This window comes from Accipiter gentilis, chromosome 21 (genome assembly GCF_929443795.1).
Source record: "Accipiter gentilis chromosome 21, bAccGen1.1, whole genome shotgun sequence".
In the NCBI taxonomy this organism is placed as follows: Eukaryota; Metazoa; Chordata; class Aves; order Accipitriformes; family Accipitridae; genus Astur; species Astur gentilis.
The window spans coordinates 22,663,591-22,681,331 of record NC_064900.1 but is presented as its reverse complement, the minus strand read 5'-3'; the positions used below and the strand labels follow the sequence as shown (position 1 = coordinate 22,681,331).

General features: G+C 41.3%; 1 protein-coding gene and 1 pseudogene across 1 annotated transcript; one reads left to right on the top strand and one right to left on the bottom strand.

Moving 5' to 3' along the window:
• Nucleotides 1–454: 454 nt before the first annotated feature.
• Nucleotides 455–9,019, top strand: HSPA13 (heat shock protein family A (Hsp70) member 13). Its single transcript, XM_049824899.1, has 5 exons — nt 455–531; nt 1,723–2,063; nt 3,005–3,218; nt 3,832–3,999; nt 5,539–9,019. The coding sequence occupies exons 1-5, from the start codon at nt 507–509 to the stop codon at nt 6,207–6,209; spliced, it is 1,419 nt and encodes a 472-aa protein (XP_049680856.1). The 5' UTR covers nt 455–506; the 3' UTR covers nt 6,210–9,019.
• Nucleotides 9,020–12,508: 3,489 nt separating this feature from the next.
• The window catches only part of LOC126048814 (multidrug resistance-associated protein 1-like), a 37,667-nt pseudogene continuing 32,434 nt past the window's right edge, over nt 12,509–17,741 (bottom strand).

Below are 17,741 nucleotides of genomic sequence, written 5' to 3'. Positions count from 1 at the left end.
ACCGTCCCAAGCGCCGAACCGCAACCGCGGCCGCGGCGCCCGGCGCACCCGGCACGGCGAGGGCGGCCGCGGCCGGCGGGTGTCCCGCCGCCGCCGCCCGCCGAACTACCGCTCCCAGCAGACGCCGCGGCCCGGCCCCGGCCCGGCTTGCGCACGCGGCGAGCAGGAACGAGGCGCGTCCCTCCCCGCCCCTGCTGTGCGGCCGAACGGGCTCCGCACAGAGGAGCTGGCGCCCGCCGGAAATAGCCGCGCCCCCGCGCCCCCTGGGAGTTGTAGTTTTCTGCCCCCCCCAGCAGCGGAGCAGCCTGACCAGGGCGAGCGGGACTCCCGTACCACCGGTCCCGGCGGGCTGCGCGACGCGGGCCGGAAGGGGCCGCGGGCCGGAAGGGGCCGCGGGCCGGAAGGGGCCGCGGGCCGGAAGGGGCCGCGGGCCGGAAGGGGCCGCGGGCCGGAAGGGGCCGCGGGCCGGAAGGGGCCGCGGGCGGCACTGGAGTCGGCGGGCAGCGATGGCCGGGCAGATGGCGGTGCTGGGTGAGCGCGGGCGGGGGTCCATGGGCCCGCTCCGCCCCTCGGGCTGCGGAGGGGACGACGCCCGGCGGGGCGGGCGGTGGCGGGGCCGGCGGAGCGCTGGGGAGCTCCCGCCCCGCCTTGTGGCGGCCTGCGCCGGGCAGGGCCCGGGCGCGCCCCGTCACCCCGCCTCGGGCGGCGGGCCCTGCCGGGGCTGCGGCAGCCTTTCCGCCAGTGTCACCGCCCCGGAGTGGCCGCTCAGGGCGGCGCGGCTTCCTGCGGCGCAGCCGGCGTGTTCCTCCGTTCGGAAAACCGAATTGCTCGGTCGTGTATTGCGAAGAAGCGCCTGGGGAGGTTCGCCGCAAAAAGGAAACCTGTTCTTTCTCGGTAGTCTGTTTGCAGCGCAGCTGTGACCGCCCGTCGCTCCCGGGAGAAGGAGCTTAGCCGCTCGTGGAAATTTAAGCTATTTAGATTTCTTCTTGAGTTTTTGTTTGTTTGCCGGTGCTTTTTTTTTTTTTCTCCTTTCTCTTCTCAGGCATTGCTCTATGTTAGCTTTTGGGGTTTCTTGGTTTTTTTCTGTTGGTTATACGTAGAACTTGAAAAGAACCCAGCCAGCTGCTCTGCACTTGAACTAGTCTTTCCCTTGATTTCAAGGCATAGAAAGGATTGAGAGGTGTGGGAAGATGCTCTTTGGGAGCTATGACTGAAATAAGAGAAGTTAGCATGGTTTTGCATCTCCTTATTTTTAGGCTTCCGGTGAAGTTGGAGGAGATGGTTGAATCGGGATTTTGTCGCTTCAGTGTGATTTTGTGCAGCCTTATTAACTAGATGACCCTTAGGGGTCATTTGTAGGCAGTTCCCCCCAAAATGCTAATTAGCCTATATTTTTGAAGTACCTTGTAGACAGAAAAAGAACTATTACAAGGTGGTGATATTTGCTGCTTTGCTGTACCTCTTGGGCTTTTTTTTAACCTGTTTAGTATTTAATGCCTAATATGTTTTACTTTTCTACTCACTTTTTTTTGTTGAATTAAGAGACCTGAAATTGCTGGTGACCTTTGAAGAAATTGAAAACTAATTAGGTAGCTGAACAGACTTCAGAGCGTACAATAAAACTGCACAAGGTGTAATGTACAATACCATGTAATTTGCACTGACTTCTAAGTTTGCAGCAGTAGATACTCTGACCCTGTTTTTTTTAAATATGTGTTTCAGGTTCAGCTATTTTGGCTCTCTTGTTAGCTGGCTATCTAGCACAGCAATATTTACCGATGCCTACACCGAAAGTAATTGGGATTGACCTTGGCACGACTTACTGCTCTGTTGGTGTCTTTCTTCCTGGAACAGGGGAGGTGAAAGTTATTGCAGATGAAAATGGGCACAACAGCATACCAAGTATAGTCTCTTTCACAGACAGAGAGGTATATGTAGGATATGATGGCCTAGAACTGGCTGATTCAAATCCTCAGAACACCATATATGATGCAAAAAGATTCATTGGGAAAATCTTCACTTCAGAAGAACTGAAAAATGAAAGTAGCAGGTATCCCTTTAAGGTAAGTAGCCATCTTCTTCAGTTCTCTCCAAGCAGTAAGCTATAGGACATTTGAAACATGTAGTAGGTGACCAGCTTGGCTGACCATTAGCCATTTGGCTAAATCTGATGCGCCTAGAAACCGTAAGAGCTATCCGGAGAGGGGAGGAGGAAATGGTTGTGGAAGTCGCGTACCTCTGTGTGAATGCTGATAGTGATTTTCCAGAGGACCCTGTCCTCTACTGTGAAATGTGTTTCTGGGTAACCTTCCAGCCCCTTAAAATAAAAATTTCAGCTAGAAGTTCTAACTGTGCTTTGTTGAAACTTCACTTCTCCCCTGATATTCTTAAAAAAAAAAAAAAAAAAAAAAAAAAAAAAGTGTAAAAGTCACATCACTTCTGTCCCAGTGCATTTTTTTTTCCCCTAGCACTTACTTGACCAGCAGCAGATTTTGAAAGCTGCTTTATAAAAAAATATATTGCATTAATTTAGCATGGTGCAGTATTTGCTGAAAAGAGACAAATTTCCAGGTACTGGAAACAGTCTTTGAATCCTTTACTTGTTAAGACAAGCTCTTCCAGTACCAGCCTGTTTGCTTCCTTTCAGAAAGAAGAACCTATGGGAAGCTTTATCAGTAGGGTAAACCTAATGATTAAAAGCAATACTTTTATCTTTGAATGTGGTGTTGAAGTTGATTACATAGTTGCTAGGTCTTAATTTTTTTTTAATGTTCTTACCTGGGCACAGTGGGTGTTACTACTTTGGATATACTTGGACACCTTAAGTGGCATGTTTTGCATAATAGTAATGGTCAAGGAATAAAAGTGATTTGGGAAGTGGCAAAAGCACGTTTGTATTTTTCCAGAATAAACAGACTATATGCAAATAAAACATTTGGCTGGAGCAGGGTGGGAGAGCATAAGAAGATGACTTCACACCTGTTGTGTTGCTTTTTCCTCCTAGATTTTCAACAACAATGGATCAGCTGAATTTTCTGTGACAACTAATGAAACCTTTCGCATCACTCCAGAGCATATTGGCTCTCAGCTGCTACTGAAATTGAAGAGAATGGCAGAAGGCTATCTTGGCATGCCCGTTTCGAAGGCAGTCATCTCTGTGCCAGCAGAGTTTGATGAAAGGCAACGGAATTCTACCATTAAGGCAGCTAACCTTGCAGGTGATGTTTCTCTATTCCAGTGTTTTTCTAGGAAACCTTCAGGTCTGTTTCACTAACAGTAAATTCTTTGGGGAGGATATGGAAAGAGTGAATCAGTGATAGAGAACCTTGGAATGGATTTTTTTTTTTTACAGTCCATTAACAATTGTGAGGAACAGCAGAGAACTCTTGGGTACCAACAGGTGCAGCTAATGCAAGCATAGATAGCTAGAAGAAATAAATTTTACGTGAGGGAAAATAGTCTTTTTTGGTAATCTCCAAACAGAGAGACTATGCAGAGCATCCTTGGACAATATTTTAACTGGAAATAGAACATGTGAAATAAGTCTCCTTAGCAAGGTTTCTCTGGAAGAAACGTGTTTGGCCAAATCATGGTTCTTGACTTCACCCTGATGCTGAAGTAGTACACTTTAGGCTTAAATAAAGAAAAATGTTAATTGAGTATTACTGCTTAGGAAACAATTTCCTTTAGATCTGACATTTTACTTAAGGTAAGTTTGGTTCAAAACAAAACAAAGAAACCCAACAACTAATGGTAAATGTCATTATGATGGAAGAAGTGCAGTTTTCTGGAGTGTACCTGACTGTTGGTTGGTATCTTTGCTCTTTGTAGGGCTAAATGTGTTGAGAGTAATCAATGAACCCACAGCTGCAGCTATGGCTTATGGACTCCACAAAGCCGATGTGTTTAATGTTCTGGTGGTGGATTTGGGTGGAGGAACTTTGGATGTGTCTCTGTTGAACAAGCAGGGAGGGATGTTCCTCACACGAGCCATGGCAGGTGAGAAAAATGCTTTACTTTCTTGAGGAGTGGGGGGGAAAGGAAAAGTGCACTTAACGTCACTATTAGAGGAGCTTTTGAAAACATACCATCCTTGTCACAAAGTGTTCTCCAAATGTGTTCTCAGCTGTCTTTCATGCAAAATTAAGCTTGTGACTTGTTTCAACAATTGAGGTAAATTCACAGGTTTTGGCTGACTCAAAGGAATAAGTTGTGGTTTCATTTTACCCATGGCTGTTAAATTTTGTGCCCATGAGTAAAGTGCTGATGCATATTACAATTACTTTGACTGGACTTTTGGGGGCTGGGGGTGTTGCAAATTTTTCTGTTACCTTTGTCCAAAGCAGAAGTACTTGCCAAATCATTGATCAGTGATTTTAGAACATCCTCACCTTGTGTTTGACTCCACCTCAGTTGGGCAGGGTTTGGGAATGCACGCGCTGTTAACCCAGAAGTTTTGTGATATATATGTGCTGGAGTGTTTCATCACTTGGCAAAGAGTTGTGGCAGCAACGTTTAGTAAAAATGTAGTGAATACGCAACTGCTTTTCAGATGACCTGGATTCAGACAGGTCTTGAGATGCAGTGCTAGCTGTCTGTGTTGCCTTCAATGAAGAATTTTTGGTTCCAGTAAGACTGGAACAGCAAGAAATATTTAGCAGCTTCATTCTGATTTATTTAGATGGAGGTCCACTAAGTGAATTCCCATTTTCAGTCAAAACAAAACAGTGGAAACTTTGAGAGTATTGTTCAATGTGGATGAAAATCTGCAGACTGGTTTTTTAACTCTGAATGGAAAGCGTGAACAATTGTTTGAAAGGTTCTGAAAACATGGTGCAAGAATTATCTTTCAGTAGAAATTGGCTATATATTATACTTTTTTTCTCTCTTTCTCTCTCGCTGAAGGCTAATATATCTGTTAACAGAGCTTGAAGTTCACTGCTTGCATTTTATCACTTTCTTCCGCTTTTGGCAGGGTATCTACATATACTTCAGTAGCATGTAGTTTTCGTGTGGGTGCATGGAGACACTGAATAACTTGAAACTGTTAAAACAGAAATCCCAATAAAGCTGTACTGTGGAAGTGCTAAGAGAAAAATCCATTCTGGGCAGAGAGAAAAATTTGAAACTGAGAATTTTAGCTGGAAAAGCAGTTTGCTGTGAGAGATTGCACTTCAGTTACAGGGTTCCAGCTAGAAATCTATCGTTATGTGTTTTCTTCTATAGAGAATACCTCTGAATTAACAACCACTGCTTTTTTTCTGCTGTAGTGTCGCAGAGCAGTTCCAAGGGAAAAACATTGAGGGGGAGTAGATTCTAAAATAGTTGCTAAATAAAAATCTGGAAATTACTATCCATCATGTGTTCTTCAGTGGACAACAATTATGTCTATTTTTGCAGCTCTTGAGCTATGCCCGTGGTTCCCTAGTATCATTGTTCTGGTGCCTGAGCACCACCTCCTAGTAACAGAGAAGATGCATGCTGTGTTCTGAAGCTTTGAAGGTGACGTGTCTGATGCCTTCTATTCTGATGTTTCAGGTAACAACAAACTTGGAGGACAGGATTTTAATCAGAGGTTGATGCTGTATTTATATGATCAGCTCCATCAAATGTATGGTTCTCTGCCAACAAGAAAAGAAGAAACACATCGTCTCAGACAGGCTGTGGAAGCAGTTAAATTAAATCTGACTGTTCACGAGGCAGCTACACTAAGGGTGTTGTTGACTATGCCAGAAAGGAAGCTTATAAAAGAACTTCCAGAAAGTGAGGTAAAAACAAACACTGTGCTAAAAGGCAAGCCTTCACAAAGAACAAAAGAGCTGAAAAATCTTGGAGACACTTCAAAAGTAGAGAATAACTTTGTCAAAGTTGTGTTTGAAACAGAAATCTCTAGGAAACTATTTGAGATGTTAAATGAGGACCTTTTTGAGAAGATTCTTGTGCCAATTGAACAAGTGTTGAAGGAAGGCCACCTACACAAAGCAGAAGTGGATGAAATTGTGTTAGTTGGAGGCTCCACCCGGATTCCTCAAATACGCAAAGTTATTCGGGATTTCTTTGGAAAGGAACCTAACACCTCGGTAGATCCTGATCTAGCAGTTGTAATGGGTGTAGCTATCCAAGCAGGAATTGTTGGTGGGTCCTGGCCTCTTCAAGTCAGCGCTATAGAAATTCCTAATAAGCATTTACGGAAGACTAATTTTAACTGAAAAGAAACTCTTCCCCATTGCATTCCATCTCTTCGAAAGTGTACTCAGATGGTACATACTTATCTGACTGGCAGTGGACCCTAATCTTAGCCGTATTATATTAATTTTTTATCTATTCCAGTTAGGTGATACTGGACACCTAACTGTGTTAAAGCTAGGTGTTACTTTAAAGGTACGAGTGATTTTTGAAGTTCTGAAATGTCCTGTATTTGCTTGTAGATTGAATATTGGATGAAAATGCTAGTGATGACACGCCCACATATTCTTGCTAAATTTTATTAGCAAACCCTGAAGAGGTGTATGTTTAAAATACAAACGGAGTGTGACCAAAGGTTAGTGATAGTATCGTATGGTACTGTAGGTATTCCCAGGTCCAGTATATTTACTTTGAAAGAATGTGAAGCAGCGTTAATGCACGTAGCACTAGCAGTGTTGAGCTTAAATTTATTTATTAAATTGAGTCATTTGAGCATTTAAGCACCTTTCTAAAAGGCATGTTGCAGCTTGAATGAGGCTTATGCATTCACTTGATTCTTTGCTGTTCATAACAGCATAATGGTATTACTGAGGCAATATGGCAAACTGTCTCACGTTTCAGCTGAACCATATTAAGAAACTTGGCTCTGCTAACGTAGAGTTACTTAGTGGGTCTCCAAGGGCTTTACTTCCTGATCTGGTTTTGATGGTTAATGTACAGGTGCCGCTGTCATACCACTGATGTTCTCCATGGAGAACAAGGACATATTGCCAACTATACCTCCCCCCGCCTTATTTGAAAACTTCAGTAGTTTTATGTATCTTAAAGCTACACCTGGATATCTTCCCTTGAATTTGACCAACACCAGTTTCATTGTTGTGCATCTACAAGTGTGTGATGTCTGTCCCCTGGAGTACCCCAAGCTGTACTGTTCTTGGGGAGAAAGTGTGGGACAGAAGGGACTGCCCGGATGAAGTCGAGTTACTGTTGTCCTAGTAAATGAAAATTCACCCAACTATTTTGTACTTTTTAGCTCACATCTCTGGTTTAAGTTTTATCATATCCCAACTCTAAACTGAACATAGAGCAGAGATTGTAGCTATTCTTTTGGGAAGGAAGCAGTGTGTATAACTCGGGATTTGAGGTAGCGCTTCTTGGGACTTTATTTTAGGCAAATAGTTTGCTACCGAGCTATCTAGCAAATGCATGAGAAGGAAGAAATTAATGATCTGGAAAAAAAATAATTGGTGTCAGTTCTACTCTCTTTGGAGAGTTAAATCAATGCTTAAAGGCCAGTTGAGTTATATTGTCTGTGCAGGACTTTCTACAGTGAAAACACTTCTTTCAGCTAAGACTGGCTTCAACATCCATCAACCCAGTCTTAATCAGGTAAGCTCTAGTAACAGGTGGTTCTAAGCATTTTCTTGTATTCTCCAGAATAATTTTGATTGTATTAAGCTTGCCAAGGTAAAGTGTGGGGCTTAGATTTATTGTTTAACCTATGACTGTATTAAAATAGGCCTATTATTCTCCTGGCAGTAGGCCTGATTTATGGCACTTCCATAAATCGATTGTGCTGATTCAGCTGTTTGCATAGCTATTATCTAAACATATCTTTGAAGTAATCCAATTAAAAACCTCTTCAATTGAATCATAGTTGCACACAACCATTCCATCAGCATTGCTTAACTTCACGGAGGATTCAAAAAATACTGCTAACACATGTTTCATTTCACTGAATTGAAAACCAAAGTGATTTTTTTATTTGAGAATTTTTTTCCTTTGTACCTCTTTGAAAGTGACCCTGTCTAAGTCTGTATGGAACTTCCAGTAACTAAAACTCCTGCATGAAAGAAGTGCCTCTTCAGTGAAATCATGGATGAATGCCAATATACAGTACAGTTCTCATACATGGTTGCTATTTGGGGCCTTTGCTTTGCAGATATAAATATATACGTATTTAATTTAACATATATTCCAATGTCTTTGGAGTCATTGTGGCCTTTCCTTCTGCCCTGCTGTAAATTCATCTCAAAGTCTCCTGGAGTTACAATAGGTCTTTAGTCTTCATTTTTTTAATGCACTCTGTAAAATGAGCAGACCTGTGTAAAAACAGAACCACATGACAGTGAAGTTAAACTGTTAAAAGCTTTTTGCAATTTTGGGACAAGTTAGGTAGGAGTAACTTTAAACTGTTAAACTCTCAATGCAAATAAATGAAGTACTACTTTTCTTTTGCATACTCCACTCTGGAGGAATTAAATCTCCTTCAGTATTAATCTGGGAATAGTAAGGGAGGGGTGAGTTGTTTACTTGTAAAAAAAAAAAAAAATACACAAAAGAGTATTTATTCAGATATCTATACAGATTTTTTTTTGAGTAAAGTTACTGTACATTGGATATCTCACAATGCATCCTTATTTATTAAGTAACTTTTCTGAATTCTGTAATCAAGTTATTTATTTTGTATCTTTTGATTTTAATACTGTATTTTGGCACGAACCGTTGAATTTTAGAGATGAGTCCACTGTACTAAGTGGGTATTTCCAGGTATGCACATGTACTGCTTACCAAAAGTCTCTCTTTAAACAAATTGGTATTTGAGGACTGAAATCTTTCTAAAAACAAGCCTTGAAATGTGAGTATGGTTTCCTGTGGTGTTTGGTGTGTAACAAATTTATATAGCTAAAGTTTGTTTTGTGAGTTGAAATTCTGAAGTACAAGATGCCTCACCAGTTGTATCTTCCTGAATTGTTTCCAAGTGCAGATGATTAAATGCATTTTATAAATAACCTTTTAGAATGTTTTTAATAAAAGCAATTTCTGTCCCTTGGACACGTCTGTCTTCAGTTTCTCAAGGAAGTACTGTAACAACACTATTTGCCTCTCTTCCTTGAATTCCTTTGGGGTTTAGAGGATGAGGTTGTAATCCCTCAACTTGTCAAGGGGTTGCTATACCCCAGAGTGACAGATCTTTGGGTAGTGGTACAGAGGAGTGTTAGGAACTGGGGTGGGAGGGGGAAAAACCCTTTGTCCTCAAGCTGCAGTTTGGGATGGAAGAATGGAACTGAGAAGAAAAGTGCAGGTTGGTACAAGGAAAAGCAAGGAATGACTGGGAGGAAGGAGGAAGCACCAACAGGGAGGGAAACCCTGGTCAAGGGGTGATAGTGAACTTGCTCCTGTTGGGAGTGGGGAGAGTTCCCACCTCTCCTATGCTCTTTGTGCCCTGCCTGCGGGATCACAGGATGCGGGGCAGGAACAGTCCCTTCCTTGTGTTGTTCAACAGCTTGCAGTGTGGATGTGGGGAATGGCTCCCAGCATATGCAGAGCGAAGGCTGGGGGCAGGTTCATGCAGAATATGAGCAAATGTGATGATGTTTGAAAAGTTGCAGGGAGGGAAGCTTGCCCCAGTAGGTTCCAAATTGTCCTTCAGTATTTCTAGCTGTGAGAGGATTTCTACATGTATGTCATCTTGGGATTCAGGCTGGGAAATGTAAGGTCTAGAGAGCCTGAAAGATGATGGTATTTCATAAATGAATCTTAGCCTGCAGTTTAAACCCAATTCAGAATTTTCATGGACTGCTACACCCAGAAACAGCCAGAGAAAATGCTACAGTGCAGTGGCAAGCCTCTTGCTTCCTGGTGTAAAAGCTGTGCTGATAACCCTTAAGCCTAGTCCAACATTCCCCCAACAGACAGCCATCAACTATGGCTGGCAAAAGGCAGAAATGTCTATGTTCCTGTTGGGGAATGGAGGGTTTCTGCTCAACTTCTTTGCAGTTTCTCCTGTGATGCTGCCAGGAAAGTGTAGAGCAAGGACTGGAAGCAGGCCTGAGGGAAGGTGGCACCTGAGAAGATGCTGCCTCTGGGATTTTTGAACGCTGTGGGGAAGAAAGTTGAAGCAGACCATGAGCAGATTCTGCTCCGTGCTTCTTCCTGTGAAAAGGAAAAACAGAGCCATGGTGCCCTCCTGAGCTGCATCCTCACTTTAGACTCTGCCCTGATACCCTGGCTGTCCCACCTTTCCCTAACCCAAGCAACCTAGCTGAAAAAAGAGCCATACAGGATCTCCTCAAAGGGGTGAACTGTTGGGTCTCTCATACTGTCTCCAGCCAAGTGACAGTAACCTGTGCTGTCAGAAGGCCCTTTGAGAATAGCCCCAAGCTGGTTTTTTCCACACTTGCCTTTCCTCAGCCTGGCACCTTCTCAGGAGTCTCAGCAGTTAGTGGCCCATGTGGGGCAGAGCATTTTACAGGTGGGGGCTGCCTATGAGTAGCCCCATGGGATGAGGCTGGGACCTGATCCCTAAATGCCCTGGAGGCACGGGAGAATTGCTGTTTGGAGGAGAAAGCGCAGGAGAGGCGAAGTATGGGCTGAGCTGGCGTGCAGGGCTATGACACAGCTTTGCACTGTCAACAGCGTTAGCTGGTGACATTAGTATTGAACTTGAGGCAGGCAAGTGGTCCCTCTTTGTTTCTTAGAGTGAGCCTCTTTGACATCAGGCATGTGGGGAGAGGAGATGTTGCAGACCCTGGGTGATGTTCTTACTGCAAAATTGCCTTTTCCTGCTTACCCTAAGCCTGTTAGATGATTTGGTGATTGCTGCATGAAAACATAGCAGGAGCATATCATGCTGCTTCTGCCTTTGCTGCACCTCCTTTTTTCAAAGTATAGCTGTATGTGAGGACTACAGCTTGCTGAAAGAGAAGGAATGGCTATTCGGCTTTTGCTGACACTAGTCCACTGTTTTCTTTTCTCTCAGACTTTGCAGTTACTCAGTCTGCAGCTTTTCCCAGCTGTGGTCTGAAGGTAGTCTGAAGCTGTAAGGCTATGTCAGTCCACCAGTAGGCATAGAAAATCCTCCTTGACACAAACAAAAATAATGATTAAAAAAAAAAAAAAAAGGTAAACATTACCATGCATTGCTGCCAGTCCTCAGATTATTTTCTCTGGACCTTGCAAAAGGGGTTGGTCTCTGAGGTACTGACATTTACCTCCCCTAGCCTTACACCTAAAACTTATTAATCAGTTTAGGAATGGCACTCACTTCTGCGATACTTGCAGGTAAGGGTGGGGTTGGAGAGGAGCATGAAGGCGGGTAAGGGATGGGGACAAGGTTGAGGGAAGCAGAGCTTCAGCAGAGTCTGGCTGTGGCACTTTTTGACTGTTTTGGGGAAGATAAATGTTGGTATGAGAAGGTTCTGCTCTGTTGGCAAGGTACTGTTGGCCTCACTTGGGGGAAAGAAGAGGAAAATGGAGATGAAAAGCAGGAAGCTGTTCTCCCTCCTCAGAAAATTTGTCACACCAGTCTTTCCAAGACTTTCAGAAGATAATAGTTACTTGGGCAGGGTTGTTGCTAGTCTAAAATCATTACATACTCCTAATAGTTTTGTGCGAGTGATGACAGTATATTTAATTGTGTTTTGTAGCCAATTAAACTAGGTAGTACTGTGTCTTTGATGTAGGAAGAAGAGACTTTCTTTTTTACCTTCAGGAAAGGATAGAGAAATCATTCACCTTTGCTGTGGTAGAATCGCATCTTTGAGGAACTCTCATCAGAGCCTCCATCACTTCCCACCACCTTTCTAAAACAGCAAATACAGTTTGCTTGCTATCAGGCAAGAAATTAAGATCCTACTTGATATTGAGCAGGTGTCAATATTAAAGTAATACAACAGGGCTGTAGCCTGAAACTTTATTCATGTACTTTGGGGGTTTTTTGTTGTTGTTATAGTTTGGGGTTTTGGGTTTTTTAAAGCAGTTGACAGGGATCTTCTCTTAGTTTTGAAGATAAGATTGTATTGATTGAGTTGTTACTGAATTTGAAGAGTTTCAGGACCTGTAATAAAAATGGAAATGAATATTTATGTGGCCTACAGAAGCACAGACAGGTTTAACTGACACTTTCAGTAAATGTACGTAACCTGTCCTGCTGCTGTAGTTAGTACTGAGGTTTCCATTAAAATCTACTAGCAAAGTGATAGCTGCACCTGACTCCCTTTTTTCAGGGACACTTTCACAATGTGATAGTGTAGTCCTCAATTAGATACATAAGAAGTGGTTTTCGGTTATTTGAAATAATTTTTCATTTACTCAGAAATTGCAAGGTCAATACTTAAGTATACATGTAAATATGTCCTAAAAATCAGCACCAAGTGACATCTACCTGTATGTCCACACAATAAGCAGTTTTCAGTTTTTATGAATTTACAATCATAAATGTATTAACTAAATGGGCATGTCAGGGCCATTTAATTAAGTACTACTTTAAAATTAAAAACAGTATGTGAACAGCAAGATTTATTTTTCAATCAGTCTTTACTAGTGCAACAGTTAAAATACGCCATGAAAATTGCTGCTTCATTATGTTGTTGCAGTGCCAATATGATCAAAATAAGTGGTTTGTATAAAATCAGAAAGTTGCTTTAAGAAGCCTGATCAATATCTATAGATTGTAGTTGTAGTAAACAGCACTGTTGTGAGGAGCTTTTGAGTAAGCTAGTCATTTTATAACATCAGGAATGCCACATATCCCTTGAGTGTTTACTGGAGTAAGGAATTCTCATCTTCATTAAGAATTCATTCATCAGTTTTCTTTATCTTCTTATCCCAGCCTCTGCAACCATTTCAGAAAAGGCACCTTTTTGTTGTAATAAATTATGTGGTATATCATATTCTAGAATCCTTCCTCTGTCCAGAACAAGTACTCTACAATGCAAAAGCAGAAAGATTACAGGAAAACAAAGATGAGCTATTCAACCATATTTTCCAGGCCTAATACAGTTATGTCTGGATAATGGGAACTCTTACTTGGAAGAAATATTACTGAACAAGATAATTCATCAGTTTCTAAAACTAGGAACTCCTATATTTTAAAAAGCCTTTTGAAAATGGCATTTTTGCTTAATTGGTAAAAATTCTATAGTATAGTCCATTTACTCTAGAGAATTAAGTGGTCTTAATAGTAGCTTATACCTGCACCTTAGCAGGAAAAATATTAAATTAATTCTGTCATTAGAAGGGGGAAACAGAACACAGTTTATTGATATTTAAATAATATTGATGCTGAAGTCTTTTGTGATACCTTGGATTGTACAGATACAAAGATACTAAGGTAAAAAGTGTTGGAGTGTAAAATTTAGTAAGTCTGAAAACTGATGCATTTAAAGGAAGCCATTTATTTTTAAAATGGCTTACTAAAACTTATTTACCTCTCTGAATCCATTACTGTATGTAACCTGTAGGCTACAGTTAATATTGTGTAGTCGTAAAATTCTCATTTGATGGTGGACTGCACCAAGTTATCTGTTTCCATGTCAACAGAAGCCGTCACCTCATCTAGGACCAGGATTTTTATTTTTTGGAGCAAAACACGGGCCAGACAGACCAGCTGTCTCTGCCCAACACTGTTAAAAATACATTTGAGAAGGCCAGGTCAGGCACATTGAGAAAGGGAACAACAATATAAAGCTGCGATTACTGTGGAGCCTATCTGTTCTATCTTTCTTAGCCACACTTTATACTTCTCAAAAGACTACTGAAATCTGTTCACCTTGTTTTGGAAGTTTTGATTTCTTCTTGCTCAGCAATAGTTAAGGTGTGACTCAAACACCTGTGGCTGAACTTTGTAGTGTAAACCTAGTCTTGCCTACAATTTCTAGATTTGCATTATAATGAGGACTCTGAATAAGCCAGATTGAATGCTAAACCACTTTTTAATGATGTTCAGTGTAAAGGTTTGGATACTCCTGTATGTTAGCTGTGGTGTATGCCTTCTAGAATCTTCCTCCTGAAAATGATCTGTCAAAAAAATTCAAGTTGATATTTAGTACACTCCATTTAAGACCTGCCCCTTTGATGATGGAAGCTTCAGTATTTGTGTCCTAGAGCTTAGAGTCGTTTTATTTCAAGTGTCACCCTTGTTACATAACTATGAGTCGATGTTTTACATGGAAAAAATTAGGTGCTTTGCAAAGCACGTAAAGTAAAGGAATAAGCCCTCTGCAGTTTTGCCTTCTTTCCAGGTTTGCTGGTTTTGGTTTGGGGTTTTTTTTTTCTGTTTTGTTGGGGTTTTTAAAATTTAAATAAATGAGCACTCTTCTACCCAAATCTAAGTAGGCAGTGCATGAATTGCCCCTCCCCCCCCACTCCTTTACAATTACTCATATACTTCAGCTGAAAATAGTCTACTTCCCTGGCATTCCATACAGCACAGGCCATAAAACTTTATCCAGTTGTGAACAGTTTGCCACCTCAAAGAAACTCGTACTACCAGAATAATTCTACTTAGAATGACGAGAGAAGTGTCATTTTTATACTGACACTTTCTGATGTAAATTCTCTGGAAGAAACACATAGTTTTACAGTACCAGAAAATAACTGCAATAGCACTTTCTTGTTTACATATCTGAGATTTTCACCACCTTCTGAAATCTCATGAAGGAGCTTCTTTGGGAGTGACTGCACAAAATCCTTTAAGTCACACAGTTCTAGTACCTCCCACAGTTCAAGATCAGAGTGTTTTCCAAGTGGATCCAAATTTGACTGCAGTGTCCCAGAAAACAAGACGGGATCCTAAGTAACAGCAGAATGTGAGTGTGCAATTCCAACACAAACCTAAAACAGCCTGCCACAAATCCTGACATTAACATAGGGAACTGGGACAAATTATTTCAGAAATGAAGCTTTGCAAGGGAAATTGTAACGTTTTGAAGCTGGGGATGAAAAGACAAAAAAATCACGTGGGGTCTCAGTGTGCTCAGTTTTTCATTAAGGTGAAATGTAAAGAGCAAAATATGTCTTATGCATTCTCTGTACTACCAGTTCTATGGCTGACTAAAGACCTGGCAACTGCAACAACATATGAGTTTGTGAAGCAGTGGATACTACGTCCATGAGCACTGTTAAGAAAGATTAGAAGGCTATGATTATGATTCAAATATTCTTAATTTCCTGCAGGAAAGGTGACATATTCAGAAGTAAAAACAAAAGCAATTATTGCATAAATGAGCATCACTAGCTTCTGTGCACTGAATACAGCAGGGAATGTCTGGAAAAAAGTACACGTAGGCTAGTACATGCTAGGATGAGTATAGTACAAGAGCATAGTATACATCCAGCACTTATGACTGTAGAAACAAGCATTCAGTAGTTAAGTCTATATGCTTTTTTTGGATGTACACAAAAGCCTTTTTCTTAAAAAGGCAAATTTAAGAAATCAGTACTTGACAACATATGAATACCTGCACAGATTTATAAACAGAACTGATGTTTTTAGAGGCAGTGGACACCTTGTCTAAGTGCAGTCACAGTGGTTGTGACCCAATAGGTAGACTGTAAAAGGCCAACAACGTTCACTAGCAAGTTACATGCAAGCAGAACGGTGATAATTTTTAGGAAGCTAGGTGACCAAAAAGGACTGTTAAAAGGGTATAAGATCTTGTACATATTCTTCATTTAAACTTCATGTTACTTGCATTAGAACATCATTGAAGTAATTTTCAAATCTGTACTTTAATATGATTGTTAAAAACTTTTTCTATGAGATAGAGTTGTCTCATCTGAAAAAGTATCTGCACACTGAAAGCTTTGGTATCTTGCCCTGCCCTTTTTTTTGTCTCAGACTTTCAACTTCATCCAGTTCCATTCTCCTGACCTACGCAATTCAACACTCCAGACTCCACCTACTCTCCACAAATTTCAGTCTCCATTTTTCCACCCTTCCAGTTCTAGTTTCCTTGTCAGATCCCAGCTTCAGTTCAGTTCACTGAACTTTCCTGTACCTCTCTCAATTTAATTGTCTTGATGTGGTTCCAATATACTCCATTCACAGTAAATCAGACCTGCAACTGCAGTTGAAAAAATACTGCATAATTTACAACTGTCAGACGTTGTGCAGATTCATAGAGTATTGGTTGCTTAAAACAAGAAAAATGTTACAACTCAGCAGGTAAGAATTGTGTTTTGAAGTCCTGCAGCATAATCAAATTTGGTTTAAGATTGTCATTTCTGACCCAAAAATTATATCAAAAACTAAATTTATCATTCCCCTGAGCAAATATATTTCTCAAAGAAAAGCAGCCAAGGATTTGAAGGAATATATACATATTTTTTTCTATTCAGCTCACTCTTAGAAAGACCCAAGCTGTTTTGCCTTGTCTCCATGCACAGTCTATGGTAGAGACACACAGGAAATATTACCAGGGTTAAAGCTCCAGAAAAGCTAAAAGAAAAAAAAAAAAAATAGACCTTCCTTTGGAAAGTGTCAGATAAATTTATTGTAAGTGATGTTAACATCACCCATGCACAAAAATGCTTTTATGAATGGCATTCAGGGAACATGCAAAAAGTCTTCAGGTGACCATTAAATTTGTGTTCCAGGTTTTACTTTACATTAGAGCATTTAAATATAAGTCAGTTTACCAGTGTCGTGGTTTAAGCCCAGTCAGCAACTTGGCACCATGCAGCCAATTGCTCATTCCCCCTATTCCCAGTGGGATGGGGAGAATCGGAAGAAAAAAAGTAAAACTCATGGGTTGAGATAAGAACGATTTAATAACTAAAGTAAAATAAAATGTAATACTAAGAACAACAACAGCAATAATAGCAGTAGTAGTAATTAAAAGGAATATAATAATTTATTTTTTTTTTAAAAAAGAAAACCCAAGAAAAGACAAGTGATGTACATCAATTGCTCACTATCCGCTGACTGATGCCTAAGCAGTGATCTGCCCCTCCCAGCCAACTGCCCCCAGTTTCTATACTGAGCATGACACTCTATGGTATGGAATATCCCTTTGGGTAGTTCGGGTCAGCTGTCCTGGCCATGCTCCCTTCCAGCTTCTTGTACACCTGCTTGCTGGCACAGCATGGGAAACTGAAAAATCCTTAACTTGGGATAAGCGCTACTTAGCAACAACTAAAACATCAGTGTGTTATTAACGTTATTCTCACACTAAATCCAAAACACACTGTACCAGCTACGAAGAAGAAAATTAACTCTATCCCAGCCAAAACCAGGACAACCAGTATGAACACAATCCTAATGATATGTGAACTAAACTTGAGTTTCCTGCCCTGTTCTGAAGTAAGCAGGGACAGCTTTATGTAACAGACCATAGCAGATTAATTTAAATACATATTACATGATTCGTGTATACATCACTTTATTCCCTACAGTTTCCAGACATAATTACAGTTATTTTAAAATATTTTTGTCTTCAGGTGGGACTTGAAAACCCTTTATGTAGCTATACACATATAGATTCTGGAGAACATTGGGCTGCATCAAAAGAAATGTGAACAGCAGTTCAAGGGAGGTGATCGTCCCCGTCTACTCTGCTGTCACGAGACCCTACCTGGAGTCCTGCGTTCAGCTCTGGGCCCCCTCAACATAAGAAGGACATAGACCTGTTGGAGCAAGTCCAGGGGAGGGCCATGAAGATGATCAGAGGGCTGGAGCCCCTCTATGAAGACAGGCTGAGAGAGTTGGGGTTGTTCAGCCTGGAGAAAAGGCAGCTCCAGGGAGACCTTATAGCAGCCTTCCAGTACCTAAA

Coding starts and splice junctions, on each gene's coding strand:
- HSPA13 (XM_049824899.1), top strand. CDS start 507: ATGGCCGGGCAGATGGCGGTGCTGG. Junction 532..1,722: donor CGGGCAGATGGCGGTGCTGG/GTGAGCGCGGGC, acceptor TATGTGTTTCAG/GTTCAGCTATTTTGGCTCTC. Junction 4,000..5,538: donor CCTCACACGAGCCATGGCAG/GTGAGAAAAATG, acceptor CTGATGTTTCAG/GTAACAACAAACTTGGAGGA.